The 18,733-nt window shown below is 38.9% G+C and overlaps 1 protein-coding gene across 2 annotated transcripts in view; it reads right to left on the reverse strand.

The window, feature by feature from the left end:
- HPGD (15-hydroxyprostaglandin dehydrogenase) overlaps positions 1-13,977 on the reverse strand; it is a 28,008-nt gene extending 14,031 nt beyond the window's left edge. The window contains exons 1-3 of one of the 2 annotated variants that reach the window (XM_069787286.1): positions 13,768-13,974; positions 13,458-13,581; positions 9,287-9,393 (exon numbers count right to left, since the gene is read on the reverse strand). In XM_069787286.1, the coding sequence (XP_069643387.1) occupies positions 9,287-9,393; positions 13,458-13,581; positions 13,768-13,860 (324 nt within the window). In that variant the 5' untranslated portion in view covers positions 13,861-13,974. Of the gene's footprint in view, positions 1-9,286; positions 9,394-13,457; positions 13,582-13,767 lie in introns of both variants that reach the window. The other variant, XM_069787297.1, reaches the window with a different exon arrangement.
- Between the last annotated feature and the right edge of the window lie 4,756 nt (positions 13,978-18,733).

Below are 18,733 nucleotides of genomic sequence, written 5' to 3' on the forward strand. Positions count from 1 at the left end.
CAGTTATCCTTTGTGCTTGTTGGTTTTAATAGGAACCAGCTTTGGAAGACTGCATGTCCTACTTTATTAATATCGCTTGTTCATTTTCCAAGTAACGTGAAGTTAAGCTGCCCCTTGACAGAGATAAAACCACCTGAGGCCTCCTTACCAAGTTTGCTTTGGGATTGTGATAATGAATCTGCTTTTTAAATTTTCTACAGTTGCAGCATTTTATGTGATATTTTCACTATTAATATATTTTCAGTATACCTATTACCTGGAATAGTGTAAGAAATCACAAAATATGAATATTTCAAAATTCTGAAATAACGTTTTAAATTTTTCTTAAACAAAAAATTCCCATAAAAAGCTTTTTGTTCTCTCCTGAAGAGTTTTGTTTCAGGCAACATGCTTTTAAAAAATATTTTGATTATTATCAAAAGAATGTTATTGACTAAATGTTTTAGCAGAAACTTTCCAAAGAACTATGTTCAGTGGCTTGAAAAAATACCAAACTAAATCTGATTTCTCTTGCATGTCCTGGAAAGTAGCAGAGCCCTTATAAATATAATCTAGTGCTGTTTAATCTTGATTGTCACATGTAAATTTTAAAGGATTTATTGAAAAACAAGACTGTTAATGCCCAGTACTGTTGCTGTAAGGTATATTTATTCTGAATATAAACTCATTGGCAGCTTAACCGCAATTAGGCTTGGACGTAAGGGTGAATGGTGTTTTTTTAATATATACATAAGATAGGCTGTACACAAGACATTGTAGAAAGGAAGGGGTTAATGCTGTCTATGGAGAGCAGGTGCAGGTCCTATCATGCCCTGGAGCAGTGGCTCAGCCTGCTGAACAGAAAAAGAGAATTCCACTTAGGATGATTAGAGCAAATAAATCAGTTGGAGAAGGAAGTAGCTTAGGGCTCCTTGAGGATTTTTCTATTCCTCCATCCTTCTTATTCAAAGAGATAATAGAGCTAGATGAGTCCTTGGCCAAACCACAATTATAAGTCAAGAAAAAAGTGAGTAGCTTGACTCTCCTATCAAAATCACTGTACTGCTCTTTTTTTCTCTCTAGAATCCATTAACTTAGCATTTTTTCAAGGGGCCGGGGAAGCCTTCTCCTTTACGTAGGTATTGTAAGAGGTTGTCTTCAGAATAAATGTAGACTTTCATTCGGATATTGCCCTTATACCTGCTGTTATCTTTGCGAAAAACTTCTCATCAAGTGTGGCTGATCTCAGGTGACATGGCTATTTCTGATATCTGGGCTGGTAACATAAAGAATTATTCTGGACATAAACTCTGAACCAAATATACAGCGTGAGAACAACCTAGCTGTCTGCCCACTCAGCAGATAGCACTTCAGGTGAAAGGCGTTGTGTGATAGATCTCCCATTCTCCTGCCAGAATTCCCCACTCTCCAGGAGACAAGTCTTCTCAATAGTTCTCCAAGGAAGAACAGCAGTGGCTGAACTTACTGTAGTACGAAAGTCATACAAGGTGGGCTGAGAAGTCTTAGTGCCACTTTCCAGTCGAGCCTGTTGATTCAGCTGAGTTGATAAAGTGAAGCTGGCTCTCATATCTGGGTGCCAAACACTCAAACGGGAAAGAGGTTTTCCAAAGGACAATAGTCTTTGGACTACTGTTTTCCAAAGAACAATAGCATATTGGGTTTGGGGTTTGTTATGAAATCCATCTTTGCAAGTGCATAAATTGCAGCCTCAGGCTTCCTCTCATATGAAGTGCAACTTTGGATTCCTATTTGTTGACGTCAGAATACTTAGTCTGAATTCTAGAAGAAAGCTTAACAGCTATTACTTTACTATACCATGAAATACACAATAGAAAATAAGACAGGCAAAGAATGATGCGCTTTGTGCAGCCTAGTTTTCTGGGTTTTAGGATATGATGAAAACTGTCTGTAATTTGCCTTTCAATAAACTGAAAGAAACTGAAGGTGTCTTCAGACCGTGTAGTTCTCCATGTATACTTTTAATAATAATAATTTAATCCCATGCTCTTAACCAACAATAATTCATAGTTTGTCTATTGCAAATAGAAATTCTGAGAAAGTTACATTTAAAATTACCTCATTAAAAAAAAATTGCCTGACTTGGTTTAAGATTAAAATATGTTAGGAGACTTAACTTTGTACAGGAAAGCATGTTGCATTTTAGAGTTGAATTTTCTACAGTTCCTTTGTTTACAACTGCATTTATCTGCATGCATGTTGTCCATAAACATGTCAAGAACAAAGAGTAGGAAAGTAGTCAAATTTGCAATTAAATGCAGGTAAAGTGAAAATTGGGACAGCTGACTCTCACCTAGTTTTTTTTGCTTCTGGCTCCTGAAAACTAGTGTCATTAAAATCAGAAAATAATCTAAATGGTTGTCCTCCTAGCTGTTGAAAAACCTGTGATTTCAGTGATACTACTGTTTGTTTTCTTACCAAAATACAGTGAGTTACTATAGCACTTAATGAAGATGGACCATCAAGGTGCACTGCAAGTCTGAGTGTGCTCCCAAGAGAGGCAATTTTACTCTTCAACTGCTAGTAGAAAACTTAGAATTCTTTCCAATGAAGTTATAATGGTAAGTGTGGTAATATCTTGTAGTATTAGCTTCCATCAAATGCAGATTTAAATTAGAGGAGATCAGACATTCTGAAGCACCATACAGTAACCCCCAAAACTTAGTACCTAACAGCATGGTAAGCTTTGCAAAATAATTGTGCAAATACTTAAAACATTTGCAGTTGCTTTTGGAAGTACAATATCAGTAATCAGTAACTGATTTAACAAATCATTAAATGGCAATTTAGGTATCAGTATCAGAATTGGAAACAAAGCTTACAAAATCTGTGATTCTTGACATTTCCATGTATCCCATGGCTGTATAGTTTTAACTGTATTGTTCTAAAAGAAATCATATATTGAAACTCTGATTCTAATAAGACTCCAAGTCTTCAATAAGACACCCAGTTCATTTTTTTCTGGTGTTAGGAACCAATGTTAGCCAGTGTTGTACAATGTTCTTGTATTCCAACATTACACCAGTAAGTCAATTTTCATACTTTGTGTTTCATTTTAGCTTGATCTATTAAAAAGAAAAAAAAAAAGTGTTCTTCAGTGATGGTGCCCAGAACATCGTTAATCGTCATCCTTTGCAAGTGACAATTGCTTTGAAAGTAATTTAGTACACAGTGCTTTTTTTTCCCTAGTGTTTCAAGGCAGGTGTTCCAACTGACATAGTTTCTCATACCTATTTAACGAGGTTTCCCTTGCCACCTCTTGTCTGATACTTCTGCTGTCTCCTTATGCATACTAATATTTTGTGCTGAGAAACTATATCTGCATTCCTTCAGTGCTGAAGATGACTACCCTGTTGTTCTCAAGGTGATAAGGCAATACGAATTCCTTTGAGAGAACAAAATGGTAGTCAGTAACCAGTCCTAACATTTTGTGTAGGTTTCTGAACTAATCTAGTTCAGTACTAAGGATACTGAACAAAAAACAAATGAAAGAGCCATTGACTTGTGGTTTCATAAAGCAGGTTAGCACAGAGCTGGAATTTGACCCAAGATCATTTGACTTTCATACTGTGATGTTGTAAATTGATGGCTATCTATTAGGAAACATTTCAACGTACTTTATGAACTGCGTAAGACAAACTTCAAAAGTCTGAAACTAAGTGCTGCTAGTGATATCCATGGAAAAATTTAGCATTTTGCTGTTGGACAGGGAGGTGGGAGGTGATTTTGTCTTTAATGTAGATTTTCTAGGAAGCAGACAGGTTGCAGCAAGCGTGCAAGTCCCTTGGCATTCCTATGTATAGGTTAGTTTACTTGCTATATGAAATGAAATTACAGGCTCTTGAGTTTGAATTTCTAGCTCAAACTGTGGAAAACAAGAAGCGTAGGGGGTGAGAGGCAGAAAGGAGAAAGGAATGTGCAGTAGGATTTGAACATTTGCTAGAAATCAGTAGCTTTTGTACAATGTGGGAATGAAACACTATGTTTTAGTTTTTTACTGTGCGGTTTTCTCTACTTTTTTCCCCACTGCACATTCCTGAAGGGCATAGGAATAGTATTGCATTTTGAGTAGCTGGGCTTAAGTAGTTAAAAGAAATTTGCTTTTCATTGTACTTCAACATTGGTTACTGTAAACATCCATTAAAACTGTAAGCTAAGAAGTTCATTGACTTACTGTGCAATTAAGGTAAGTCTGTGTCCTTCCTAGTGCTATATGAACAACACAAGTCATTATACTTACAGGCTTCTTTATGCCTGTAAGGGATAGACCCTCATGCCACTAATCTCAAGGTAAGTGGTACTTCTCACTTTCTGGTGGCCACATCTCTCCCTGGGCACTTAGTCCTCTTTCTGACACCAAATTATGCTGAAGAATAAGCAACTAAGCCATTGAACAACAGAGTTAGTGTATTTCTGGTTGTCTTAGCATGCAAGCTTGGTAAACTAGTTACCTATGCTATTTTATCTTCTACAGATAGCACTGTTTTGTTTTGGTTTTTTTTTTTCCTATGTTGGTAGCATTAAGAAACAGTGCTTGTCTCAGTCTGTACTGTGGGACCTGCTGGTAATTCCCAGCTGCTGAATCCAGCCATGTGTCCTGGTCACATTATTTTGGGATGAAAGTTCAGTCCTTGTCATTTCTCCTGGTACGCTGGGAAAGGAGAGCAAGGCATGTGGAACGGAAGAAGGTTGCAACATACTTCCAAGGAATCCCTTTTATGGCTTGCACAGCGAACAGCCTTGTGAAGATCATGAAGTCTTTGTCCCCAAAATAAATAAAATTAATCACTTCTGAAGTTTGCCTGGTTACCGCTCTGGTTTCTGCCAAGACATGAATTGGCCTTTTGAGGAATACTTCCTTGCTGATGAGCAAATGAATTGATTTTGCAAGGTTTGCTAGTTGCTGGAACCTTTATTTCAGCATGAGCTATATTGAACAGAGCCACATGTACATATATGGTGTTGCATTCTCTTCTCTGTAGTACCAACCTAAATATTTTGGAGGGACAAACTCTGAGTTAGGTAGACTTCACTTTAGAAAAGGGCTTTTTGTAAATTCACAGAAACTTTTTACCTTTGCCATTTACAGAAATAAATTATGCAAACCCATGAAAAATATAAAAACTTGGAATTGTTGGGTACGGCCACATTTTGCCTAGTAATGAAGGATGAGACTGTCATGCACCTGAACAAATTTTACATATGTATTTGAATCCTTCTTCTCTTTGGACAACACTTAATTAATTGCATCCTATATGACTGGGTCTTTTTGCCATGCCCAAGTTATGGCCTGCAATTTAAAGTTTTGCCAAAATAATGTGTTAAAATGTGCAAAATCATCACATAAACAGGAGATAATTGTGATTTTACTGTCAAATGCTTTCTTGAGTCTATTTAATTTCATTTGGCAATCAGTTTAAATATACCTACAAAATAATTAATTTGTTGGCATAAGAAAACAATGAGGTAGTCAAAATGTCATGTAAAGTGCTTCTGTACTTTTGATTCAGGTAAAATGTAAAATCTAAGCATATGTAATACCAGTACTGCTACATTTAACTGTATGCTGCAACCTATGTCAGTTTTCAGAAACCTCCCATAGGAGCATAAAAAAGGAACCTCCAAGTAAATTTTGGGATTGTCTTGGTATAAAATGTGCTAAGTGTAATGAGAAAAGATACTGTAATTATAGCAGCCACTGTAATTACAGTGGTTCCAGAAAGCCTACATCATCAACAGAAGATAAAATTAGGGAAGCTTCTTAGAACACCAAATTGTTTTTAACTCACATATATGTTCAAGGCGTATTAAAATGTGGGCACTTCTGTTTCTTTAGGGACTTGAAGAGAAAAAAGTCATATTACAAAATTTCTGGATTCCTTAGGCATAAGTTCTTATGAAGCTGACTGCAAGAAACACTGTTCTTGTCATGCTGGAGGACTGTAGGTAGGACTCTTGATAAGAATGTATGTGTCATATGTCCTTGTGCTATTCTGTGCATGGGTGGGGGCGTGTTTGTGTGATGGACTGTTGAAACTGCACTGGTAATATCCATTTAAAATGGAATTCCTGTATGGTTGCTAAGATCTTTTTTTATATACCATAACAACTAGACTGTATGTTTGTATGGGTATGAGTGGTTGAGGCTGCCGTTGATCAAACTGATACTGATTGAGTTAACACTATCAGCTTGGGAGTTTTGAGGTGAGGAATGGATGGCATTGCTGGAATACTTAACTAAAAAAGTTAATAGAAATATTAATAAAGTAACAAAAAGGTGGATGTTGTTTAGCACAAAATATAGCAAAACAGTGGAAAGCACTGCAACAGAAATCTCTTTTTAGCAATTGATACTCTTTTCCTCCCATCTTTATCAAGCTGTCTTTTCTCGCTCTTGGGAAACTGTAATGGATACAAGCAGGAATTGTGGTTTTTTCCCCCCTCTTTTCCCTTCTAAATTCAGTCCCACTTTCTGAACCTGCTGCTTCTTTTCTGTTCCTCATGCTTTCTCAAGCAGTGCTATCAGGGAACTTCCTTGCACTCCTTTAAAAACATTCCTGAGGACCAACCGGTTCTGTGAACTGTTTTAGCCATAAAGAACACACCCCATATGTGTTTGTTCTGATTTATCTTGCCCCGTACTGCTCTACTTTTGTACTTTGTACTTTAAACTGGGGCAGGGAATATTTGTTGTATCAATATATAAATGATATCACTAAGACAAAGACTGGCATGTAGAGGTTTTTTTTCCCCTTTTTAAAAATAGAAAATATGTGCATAATGTGTATCAAAATGTGTGGCCGTAGAAGTTATTCCTGTTCTTAGGGATAGTACAAAGGATGCTTAGAATGTCCTACGTCAGGGAAATAGAGACATTTTAAAATCATGTATTTCATACATATTTTGCTCCTTTCTCTGCAAGAAGCAAAAAATATTTTATGGAACCAAGAAATATAACATATCGCATGCAGCAGCTGTTTTTCTTCCATTGTTATAGTTAAAAAGTAAAAAGTAGAAAATGTTATATCTTCGTTTATGGAAATTACAGTAACTAGATAGAAATGCCCTATAGAAGTAAGCTACTTAGTTGACTCAGGGTTAGACAGGGTAAGAATATTCAAATCAAAAGATAAATGAGGATATTTGGATCTGAGAGTGTCCTTGGTTTAACCTACATGGCTGTGCTTCTACTCTGCTTGATCATTTTAGATATTCTGATTCCAGTCACCAGTATGTATCAATGAAATTTTTCAAGTTTCAACTATGAATGAAGTCATTAAGACAGTTATAGTGAACTTACCTATACAACAGTGTATAAACTATATAATCTTCCCCTCCTTTTTTAAAAATTTTTAGCTTGATCAAGCAGTAGCTTGATAGTTAAGCATATAGATTTCTAAGACTTGGATTCCAGTTTTTCTGCTGCTTGAGATGGTTCAAACCCCCCTATGGCCTGCTTCAGCCCAATCACTGGTGATAAGACAAAAAGAACCATAGAAGGAGATTGTCAATGCCTACTGTTTGAAGCTCTTGGCATTTGAAAAATTGTTTGGACATGACTCTCTACATTAGGATATTTACCTGGACATTAAATATCTTCAAGATTTGCTGATCAGAAATTCCTTCATTTTTTGAGCTAAATATAAAGGTGAATCACTGACAAATGTGTTTCTCACCAATTTTTCTGGTGATGACTAACTACCTGTGCTTGCAAATTTGACAGGTGGATGGCTGCCTACAGTAACTTATATCCTGTGTTAAACCAGGCACAAAAATAAAGAGAAGTAAGTCATCTAGAACACAGGTAAAGTCTTCTTTCAAATTCAAAGGATGTGTACTAACAGATATTGATGTTGCATAACACTGAGGATGTCACACTCCTGTTACTTCACAATGTGAAGTTTCCTGATGTTTAATTTGTCAGAATATTTTTGAAATGAAAGAGGGATGAAGAAATATGTGTAGTTAAATCTTAAAGAAGATTTAAGGAAAAGGCAAAAGAAATTGAACAAATGTATTTCTCTTATTGTGGAAATTTTAATCTGTGGTCTCAGTTCAGTCCCTTCCAAGAATAAACAAATTTGACCTTGGAGAGCTATAAAAGATCAAGAAAAATTATTATTAAATCTAACTTTTTTTTTCAAATACATGTTTTCCCATTAATTTTTCTATAACGTGTCTCATATACAGCTTGTGTTACTTGTTCTGGTTTTTTTTTTTTTTTTTTGTTAGTTTGTTTTCATGGAGGCATTAGGATTCAAAGACTTGGGTACCTTTGTCCTTAAAACTTTTGACAAAAATGAACGTCTGATTTTCTTATCCTGAGCTTTACTGTTGTGTTGACAAATTCCAAATGACTGATTGGAGAAAAATGCACATTGCACTCTTCCAAGCTTCCTTTTGCTATTTTCTTTGCCGATCTAGATCATAACACTTTGTCGAGTTTTGGTCATAGGGGTGACTTGACCTGCTGAGTCACCATCGAATTAGAACTTCACAGGTGGTAGAATACAAGCTGGTCAGAATTTTATTAACCTAGAAAGCTGGTCTTTCCTTTGGAGCTTAGATCTCCTAGCAGTGTAGTCTAAATTTAAAAATTTTCATCTGAGAAACAGATATTGTGGTCTTACCTGATGAGATACCAGGTAATATCAAAGAAATTGTAATAGTCTGTTTGAAAATAAATTTTACAGGCTTGTTGAATGTACTGGGTTTTAGCGAGTAAGTGCTCTTAAGTGGTGTGCTTCTATCAGTGACGATGGTGAAATGGCTTATATTAAAAGCTCAGATTGTATGCTTGCTTCATGGGCAGAGAAAATGTGGAGCTCTTGGTTGAACAAGTTTTCTTGTAACACCAACAAATGGCAATTTATTCTCAAATGCAGGCCAGCTGAGTCTCACAAGTAATTAAAATGTTCTAAAACATTCATATAAACAGACTGGCCTCCTGTAGGTGCAACTCTACTGCTTTGGGCACCAAATTATTACGCCTACCTGGGATTTCATTGGGTTTTATAGAAAGAATGTTGTCTGATGTTAGCCTGAGTACCTCTACACAGCGCTGTACATCTTGGATAGACAACGTAAAGGACCCACCGCACACACATTTATCAGTATATATGCAGTTACATGGTTGTTGTTTCAATTGCTGTGCTTGCCATCCAATAATTAATGTTCTGTCATATGGCATAATCTGTACCAGCCAAGGGTAAGTGTATTGCAGCATTAAATACTGAAGTATGACCATGTGAAAGGAGATAATGCTTACCAAGTTAATTTGTATAGTGCTTTCCCAGTCCTTCTCATTGTTCACTCCAGCATTATTAACCACAATATCCAGCCTTCCAAAATGTTCAATTACTTTTTTGAAAGCACCTATAGTAAGATCCAAGGGTGAAATTTCTTAGCCCTTATGGAAAGTAAGATATAAAAATACAATGCATGCATACAAATAATGTTTTATTAGTCTACCGCAATGTCTTCATTGTCTTCTTAACCACTAATGAGCAACCTGCAATTAAATTCTTTATCTAACCATTCACCAATATTAAACATATTCAGGAAAACTGAAGGGATTAAGATACCATAGTTGCCTTTTCATTCAGTTTTATAAAGCCTGATAACAGGAGGTAATGAAGAGCTTAGCACCCATACCTTTTGTATTAGATAGGATGTTTGGCACCCTAATTATATAAATTAAGCATTTATAGCTTGATTTGTAACTGTTTGATACAGCTAGTGAATTCAAGATTCGGCACCATCCATTTTAAATGAAAAAAAAGCTTCACGTGTTCGGAACAATTTTCCTGGTTGAGTCTGAATTTAACCTAAGAGAGCAATTCTTATTCAGTGGTATAGCTAATATGAATCTTTCAACTACAAATAATTCATAATAGTTCTTGTTTAAATTCATTTATTATGTTTAAATCCATTCATTATGAATAAATTATTATACATCCTACTTGTCAGGTAATTTTAATAAAGTGTTTCTCAAATTCAAATCTTCTTCCTTCTGTTGATGAAAATGGTGATCTGTCTTCCAAAGAATTTCAAAATAAAGAACTGGGAAACTTCCACAATGACATTGTGTTCTCCCAGGTGACAGTGTTCAAAGTAAGATAAAAGATGTGTATGGAAAAACATCATGATGTCATACTGATGAGCAAACTCATCTAGGCTGGCCATGCTTTGACAGGATAGTTGGATGAGATGACCTCCAGATGTTCATTCCAGACTAAGATTTTCCATGACTGCAGACATGTATTCTGACATGTATATATAGTTTGTTTGTTTTCCCTTCCAAATATTGTTCCTCATCACTAAATATTTGTTATTATGTAAACCAAGACACACCCACTCACCCACCCACCCAATATTGTTTTAAAAAACATCCTTTGGTGACTGACTGAAAAAGTAGAGTATTTCAGGTATATTGGAATTATGCTCAACAGGACTTAATGAAACCACTTCACCATCTTAATTCTCTGATCTTTAGTCTTTGGCTATTAGTGTCAATTGGGAGCATAGCAGCAGCTTTGAGACATCTACCTTTTTTGCAGCGGTTGCAAGGGTTTACAGATTTTTGTTCTTGCACCAGATGGTCGGTACTGTTACAGCCTTTTCTTTGCCTGAATGCTGCAGGTCCATCACAGCCATCATCTTGTCATCAGAACAAGAACTGGGCAGCTAGTGGGAAAGGTTTTATTTGTCCAACTGCCTTTATTGTACAGATTTTTCTAATATTCTTATTCTGTACTAGAATATTTTAATATTACTAAAGCCTCTATTTTTGGCTGTCTGCCTTTTTGGCTTTTGTTGTGTTTGTTGCTAATTCATTCTCTGGATTCTCAATTTAACTCTTCAATTACTTCTCATCTTTCCAATCCTGCATCAGCAAGGGCAAATGAAAACCTGTGGCTTTATTAGGAGCAGAACTGATCATTTAAATTAGTTTCAATAAGCAAAATAAATACAATTTGGGTCCTCAATCAGCTTCCAAATTATGGAAACTGGCTCTCGGATTCCCTTTTAAGCCTTCTTGGAATAGCATCTTTCACCAACCTCATTCTTAATAGAATCTTTTGCCTTCAAAAACCACCATGGATAATGGTACTTTAGCCAATTATTTGTTTATTAAATTCACACAGTCTTGACTAATTGTAGTTTTCTAGTTTACACATTGAGAAAAGAGCCAAATGCTTTTCAGCTGTTTGCATATCTATGTTAAAATAAAGAATGATTATCAAATTTGGAATATTTCTGGTAAGAGTTTACCTGCCTACGGTAATCCCATCTATTACCTATCCACAAAAAGAAGAATCTCATTATAAATTCTTAATAAAGTTATCATCCACACATCAGTGTAAACTGACTTGTTGTTCCCCTTTTAAACGTAGAATAATTTTATGTTTACATTGCACACTAGTTAGTGCTTATGGAATCATGAAAATGATAAGCAGCTGATCATATGAAATACTGAATGAAGAAAGATGAAAAGGAGCATCCATTTTAAAGGAAAGGTAAGAAAAACAGTGGAAAGTAACTACAAACACTGGTTTCATGTGAAATTCCTAAATATTCATGGAAAGAAAGCAAAAGTAGATGTGCTGTGATTTTTCAAAAGTGGGACAAGATAGAAGATTTTTGTGGGGGACTATGTGAAAGAGCCACCAGAGAAAAAAACACAGGCAAGACTTGAATGTAGATGAAGCAGCTGATTTCCTACCCATAAGCATTATGTACCTACAGATACTAGTTTTAGTACTGTGACTTGTTTCGTACTGAAAAGGCTGAGGTTAAAGTAAGAGGAACTTCATTCATGCACATGACCTTTAACATAAAAAGCAAGTACAGGATTTGAAGCATCCACTAAGAACTTTAAACACTAGGAGTGAAATTAATCCAAGTTTATTAAGTGGTGGCTTGCAATTACAAATGAAAATAGCAGGAAGGTAAAGCAGTAAAAAAACCCCCAACCAACAAAACCACTAAAAAATACCCCAGAAACCCCAAAGGATTGTAGGACACGATTGCAATTTTATGCTAAGAAACCTGCAGCAGGAATAATGCAGTATCAGAGAAGCATAAGCAGCAACCGCCAGTTCTTGCTCTTGCTCCTTGTGAGAGCCCATTCTGATCATACTCTGATTGCTCTTTTCCTACTAACTTGGTTCCAAAACCTCCCTCGCTGACCCATCCCGCTCACTCCAGTTCCCAGCGCACACCCTGCTGGTCCTGCACTAGCCTGGCACTAAAGAGAGGAGGAATCATGGGAGAGAAAGCACACTGGGGTAACACCCATGCTGCAGCACATGCTATTCCTACCCCTAGGATGCTTTTTCTTGCTCCTAGGTTACTCGTCTCACTTGGAGAAAAAGTAAATAATCAACCTAGCTGATATAAACTTTGCTGATTAGAGCAGATCTCAAATTTAAAGTCCAGCATCTCTCTTATGGACAGTGTAAAGCTTTGGAATTAGGCATAATCATGCTAGCTCAGAGCAGTGAACAGTATTGCTGAATTTGGACTAGCTGCAATGTTTTGTGAAAGAGGAATGGGTATGCCCAATGACCGCTGTTGGGGAAGCAGCCAGTGAAGTGTAGCGAATAAAAGCAGAACTAAAAATACTCACATCTAGCATGACACAAATGAATCTGGGGAAAGGGCACTGACAAAAGTGATGTCAAAATCTGAATCTGAGTCACTATCCATGAATGTATCATTTAATAATGAAACTCTGGTGAAGTGACAGTGCCTGTTGTGAAATATTGTGAAGGGTACATCAACATTATACGATCCTCTAAGAACTCCGTAGGGAACACGATTTATTCCCTGAGTGAAAACATAAGTGCAAATCATACATGAGGGAAGCTCCTTGCCGTTCCCTGCATCGGCCAAATGTGTGTGAAGTGTTGTCAACCCACATTTAACACCGTGATAAAGCAGCGTGCCATCTTTTCCCAATTCTGCTTTCAGCTACAGCAGCACACGTTGAAAGTAAGTGTGCTGTATGGAAAGAGCACAGCAACCAGAGCAGAATTTATTACTCCAGTGATGAGGGAATACAGCTTGGAGTCTGTACTGAAGCCTCATAAAAAGCAAGTCCGTGCTTTAAAGTTTATATATATTACTCATAAAATAACAATTATTTTCTGCAGAGGCTTTCATGCAAAAATATCACAGACAGCACTCAACGAATCCGATTTCTCTGGCTTTTCTTTACAACGTGCCGAGTAACACGGTGAAATACACGCACGCTGGTAGCAATGTTTCAAATCTGCAGGTTCAGGAGCAAATCCTTTTCGAGGGACTGTCAGGAGCGATCGGGAGTAGGCTGTCCTCCAGAAACCTAAATTGCACACCTATTGGTGCAGCAGCCCGGGCTCTTTCAGGTTGCTGCACGTTAAGCCGGAGCACAGCGCTGACAGTTTCCTTCTTACCTTTCAGCTGCTCCTGGTCCGTAACGTCGCACTGGATGAACACCGTCCTCTGCGCTTCAAACTGCTCGGCCAGGGCCGCCTTGCTCTCCTGCCCGGCCTCGGAGTTGCGGTCCAGCAGCGCTACCTGAGCGGGGAGGCAGGGAGGGAGGGGAGGCTGAGCGGAGGGCGGCCGGCCGGACAGACGGCCGACCGGCCGGACAGACGGCCGGCTCCCCCGCCGAGCCGAGCCCGGCGGGCTGCCGCCACCCCGGGTACCGGCCGGCGGGGCGAGGCGGGCGGCGGAGGCGAGGGGGCGCCTGCCGGGGCTTACCTTCGCGCCCTTGCCCAGCAGCGCCTGGGCGAAAGCCCTGCCGATGCCCTGCGCCCCGCCGGTGACCAGGGCCACCTTGCCATTGACGTGCATGGTGGCCGCGCCGCTGCCGCCGGCCCCGCGCCCGCCGAGCCGGAGCAACCTAGCTCGGTGTCACCTGCCCGGCTTCCTTCCTCCCTCCTTCGCTCGCTCGCTCGCTCCTTCCCTCCCTCCCGCCTGCCCTCCCGCCCTCCTTCCCTCCTCCTCCTCCTCCTCCTCCCGCCGCCGCGGCGGCTCATTCCCCCCCGCTCCCCTCTCGTGTGACCGAGAGCCGCCCGGAGCTGCCTGGGCGGGGGGGGCAGGGGTGGAGCAGGTCATTAAATCCTTCTCCCGAGTGCCTGGACGAACCCCCGAGATCAAGGGCCAGAGAGGAGACCGGCTTCGTCCCCTCGTCAGCCCCCCGGGCTTTCCGGCGAGGGCCGGCTCTCGCCCGGCGGCCCCCGGGGAAGGGCTCCCGGGGCAGCGCTCCCGGGGCAGCTCCAGCTCCCCTCGGAGGGCGGCCGTGCGGGGGGAGAGCCTTTGCGCCTCCATAAATCGCGTGAGAAGCGGCTACAAGCTTCGATAAGGGCTCTTGGCAGCTCCTACGGCTGTGTGCGCTTTGGTTGGCCCAAGTTGCGTGAGCAGCAGGGTGAGGAATTGAAAGTTCAGCCTCGAAAAAAACAAGCACAGAGCCCTTTTTCACACTTCAAAATACCCCACCAGCCTTCTCCCTCTCATTCTGCCAGTAAGTAGAATCTATTTGTACGAAAAAGCGGCCACTAAACATTATGGGTATTAGACATATCAAGAAAAGTGCTTTCTAGAAATTCTTAGGTCTGTGGATAACGTAGCTTGTACCTTAAAAAATCTTTTAACAGCTTTTAAGCTTATAAGCCAAGTTCTGCTCCATAATGTGAATTATATGCAACTAAAATTTATCAATACAAAGATATATCACCCTACAGTAGAAATAAGCGCAACCTTAATGATCTAAAAACTGAAATCAATTTTCTTGTTCATTAGCCTGTTACGAGCTTTACAAATATTATCCCATATTGTGGAGTGTTGGGTAGATGGGGAAAAAACCTTTGTTCCAGTCCTAAGCTCTACAAACATATGTACATCATGTATGTGCCTGTGTGTATTAACACACACACACACACTTGTCTTTTGCGTTCTCTGTTTTCTTTTGCCTGGTGTATCAGGTTTAAACTTCTTGCTTGTGCTTTCAAGGCCTGAAGTACTCTAAGGCAGACTTCACCTCTATCATAAATGTCTGTTGACATTTTTCCTTGCTTCTCAGCAACAGTGTGCCTATTTTGCCCCATCTCTCACCCCAGCTGCCTGTTTTCTGCTAGGATTCTTTTATGTACGGAATTCCCTTCTTTTGTATTACCTAGAAGAAACAAATTATATCACTCCTAACACCAGCAAACTGTTACAGAACCATTAAGGTAACTATGTTACCTAATTGAGTAAATTGAGTAACACAAGATCTTGTTATTATAACCTTTGTCCTTAAAAATGTGAACTAATATAATCCAGCTGCTAAATTGGATAGCAGCCATTTAGTTTTCCTAAAGATCATGATTCACAGTTCTTCATAAAAGCAGTCAGAGCTGGCCTCTGGGATTAGTGATTTATTTGAATATGATACCTGTATTTCTGGGAGGGCTCCAGATTGCTTTGGAGCTGTGAAATTTGTGCCACCTAAACTGCCATGCCTAATGAGCTCTTTCCCAACCAGATGAGCCAGCCTCCCTAATTTGTTGAGAGGCAAGTATAGTGCCAGGTCAAAGGCACATCATCAGAACAGTATTACTAAACAGGGACCTAACAATAGCGTTATAGTGGAGTCTTTCACCCTCAACCGAACCCTGATAAACACATGTCCCATCCCCCCCTCCGCCCAACCTTTGGCCAAGTCATGATAAGCATTTGTCATGGTCTTTATTTCCATGACGTATTAATATTTTTTTAAGGTGCTATGCAAAGGAAAAGATCAATAAACCCCTCTGTGTTTCCAAACAGCTGTAGTTGGAATGACCTTTGGCAACTGTTTTCTAAATTGTTGATAACTTGGCATGAATGTTAAGAACAATCTGGACTCTTCAGAGATGCTGGAATGCTTTAAGGTCTGAATGCACACACTGTGTCCGTAAAACAAATCTTGTAAGTCTGTGTCCCAAAGATCAGCTTGGTTGAATATGATCCTGGGTATCATAGGTTGAAATCATTAAAAAGTATTGCGATAAACTAACCCAGGATTTCTAACTCTGGTTTTGTTGGCTGAATGGACTCTCCATTGTTCCATTCAAGAATCTAACCAATACCTCTTGCAAAATGGCCAAAAAAAAAAGGCTCCACGTCAATACCCATAACCTTGGCAAAATATATTTGAAATTAGAGACAGTGTTCCTAGCTAGAACACTATGTGCCAATCCTCCAAATCCAGGAGGAAGTAAAAGAAGGATGGCTCTGTGATTTACCCCTGGAGCCAGCAGAGATAGCTTGCCTGTAAGGGGCATGTGTGCTCTGCTCCTTCAAACCTCACTGGATTTGCTACCGACTCACTACAGGTACTCTTAAGAAAACTTTGTTGCGACATAGTCCTTTACCACCCCAAGTTTGTAATATGACCACCTGCATAAAAGATAAAATGTTGCCCATAGGAAAAAGCTCTTCCTAGACATTTACCTTGTTAGAAATCCAGAGATAGCATCTCAGTTTTTTTGCTGAAACTTGGGGGGGTGGGGGGGGTGTAGTTATGAAATATTTTTTTCTCTGTGGTTTATAAGTTGACAGTTTTTGAATGTTGCCTTCAATTCTCAGGAATGCTTTCACAGAAGCATGAGGACTTCCACTTTTTAATGTTTCAGTGGTCCACCTTTTCAGACAACCCTTAAGCAAAACCAGTACCCAACTTCACAGAGAAAGTTGGAAGAGCCGTCACAATGGGCAGTAACATACTATAAAGGATCTATCTTCCTAAGTGGCCAGCTTACAGAAGGCTATATGCTTTGGGTACCTTGTTCTGCATGTGAGAGAATCTGATATGCTCATTTAAGAAAGTGTGAGATAGCTAAAAATGATTAGATGGTTAAAAATTGATGATGCATTATTCAATGGTAAAGTCAACCCAAAACATATCACATTTATGATTTTTTTCACTGAAAGTTGCACTAACACTTGCCCTAGGGGTTTGTTATCCAATATGTTAGCTAAACTCAAAAGTACCACAAACAGCTACTATGTGAAATCATAGACATGAAAAGATATTAAATGACTCCATGAATGTTTGATTTGGATAGTCTGAGAGACAAATAGTTCCATATAGGTAATCTGCACTTTCTGTTCAAAGTTAAGAAACAACAATAACACTAAATAATGTCATAGATGCTGAAGCTGTTCAGATTAAATCTTTCACACGCACTCCCTGCTAACAGTGCAATGCCAAATGCATATTGACATTTGCATGTTGTTTGTGTACAGAATGTGATTCCATTTACTGTTTTACAGTTCACCTTTTGGCTAGCAATAAAATGTCTTTTTTTTCTTTCTTTCTTTTCATGGTTGTGGTGCTTCCTCTTCCATTTCCCTCCATTTACTTAAGTTTATTCTTTTACACGGCCCATGGCTTATGCTCCACTGTTCTGCATGGACCACAGTGGCATCAAAGCATGAAGAGACTCCAGGTGGTTTTAATCTGTTTTTGAAAAGGAGACATTAATATAATCTCTCTCAGATGTATGTCACCTGTTCATTCAAAAACAGTTTTTCAAAAAGCAATCCATGTCTCATTTTTGTTACCATCTCTTCATACTTTGCAAGGTGCTATTCAAGTTGCTCTGAAAGTTAAGCAAGTGATATCACACCTCTGCATGGATTATTAGGCAACACATTTAGGAGGGCATCCAAACACAGTTACACAGCATGTGTACTTTGGTATGTAGTTTAGTGCATTTCCCCGACTTCTACTGAGAAGAATGGGTGGAAAACAAAGCTAGAGAAATGCCCCAAATATCTAGCTTTGCATGGGGTAATTAAAGGCCAGATTTCAGGTCACATACTTAATGTGGTGTGACCAAACCTTCCTTAAGAAGAAACTTAAGTGTTCAGCAAGTATAAGAGAGTTTTTCATGTCCAAGAATTTTTTTCATGATGCAAATTCTGTATGATGTCTCTGTATGTACTAAGTTAGAAAGGCAGCAATTACCGCATAAGAAGATAAGGTTATGCAGCTATGCTTTATTTCAGATATTATACCTAGCTGTGTATACAAAATAATTCAAGACAGATAGACTGCCTGCCAGAAATGTCAAACTAACTTAGAGGGCAAGCAACTGAATGAACAACAGACTGAGAGTTTTGCCAAAACACATTTTTACAGCACAACATCATATCAGCTTATGCTAGGACAGTGGCTAGATTGTTTTGCTCATGCAGGACAACAGCAGTACATGCACAACAATGTTATGTACTTGGGGAAAATAAGAGAACACAGGACACATCACAGCAGAGTATAAGAAAATAGTTATAAAAATTCTATTACCAGAGCTCATGCTATACGAGTTTTTCAAGATGTCAGGACTTCCATGGTGAGATTTGGAGGAAGACACTAAAACAACAGCCCTGTGGTTGTCTGTCTTTCAAAAATAGCAGGCAGGATGGGAGAAAGCATAATGTGTTCTTTGAAAATACGAGAAATAGCAATTGAAGTTAGTAGTATTGTCGGAATAGAAATGGAAGTTAATGACTTAGCAGTATATGAGAATAAAAAGGCTGGCTTTAGTAGCTTAAGGAGGATCATAAAGTGAAAACTAGATCACTTTGCTTTGTAAAGTAGAAAAGTGAAGTCACTGGAGACATTAAAAAATGGAATGAGAAAATTGTACAGTGCAATTTCCTGATTTGTAAGAATGCCTAGAAAGTATGGAAGTTTTGTGAA

Source organism: Haliaeetus albicilla, chromosome 1 (genome assembly GCF_947461875.1).
Source record: "Haliaeetus albicilla chromosome 1, bHalAlb1.1, whole genome shotgun sequence".
Lineage (NCBI taxonomy): Eukaryota > Metazoa > Chordata > Aves > Accipitriformes > Accipitridae > Haliaeetus > Haliaeetus albicilla.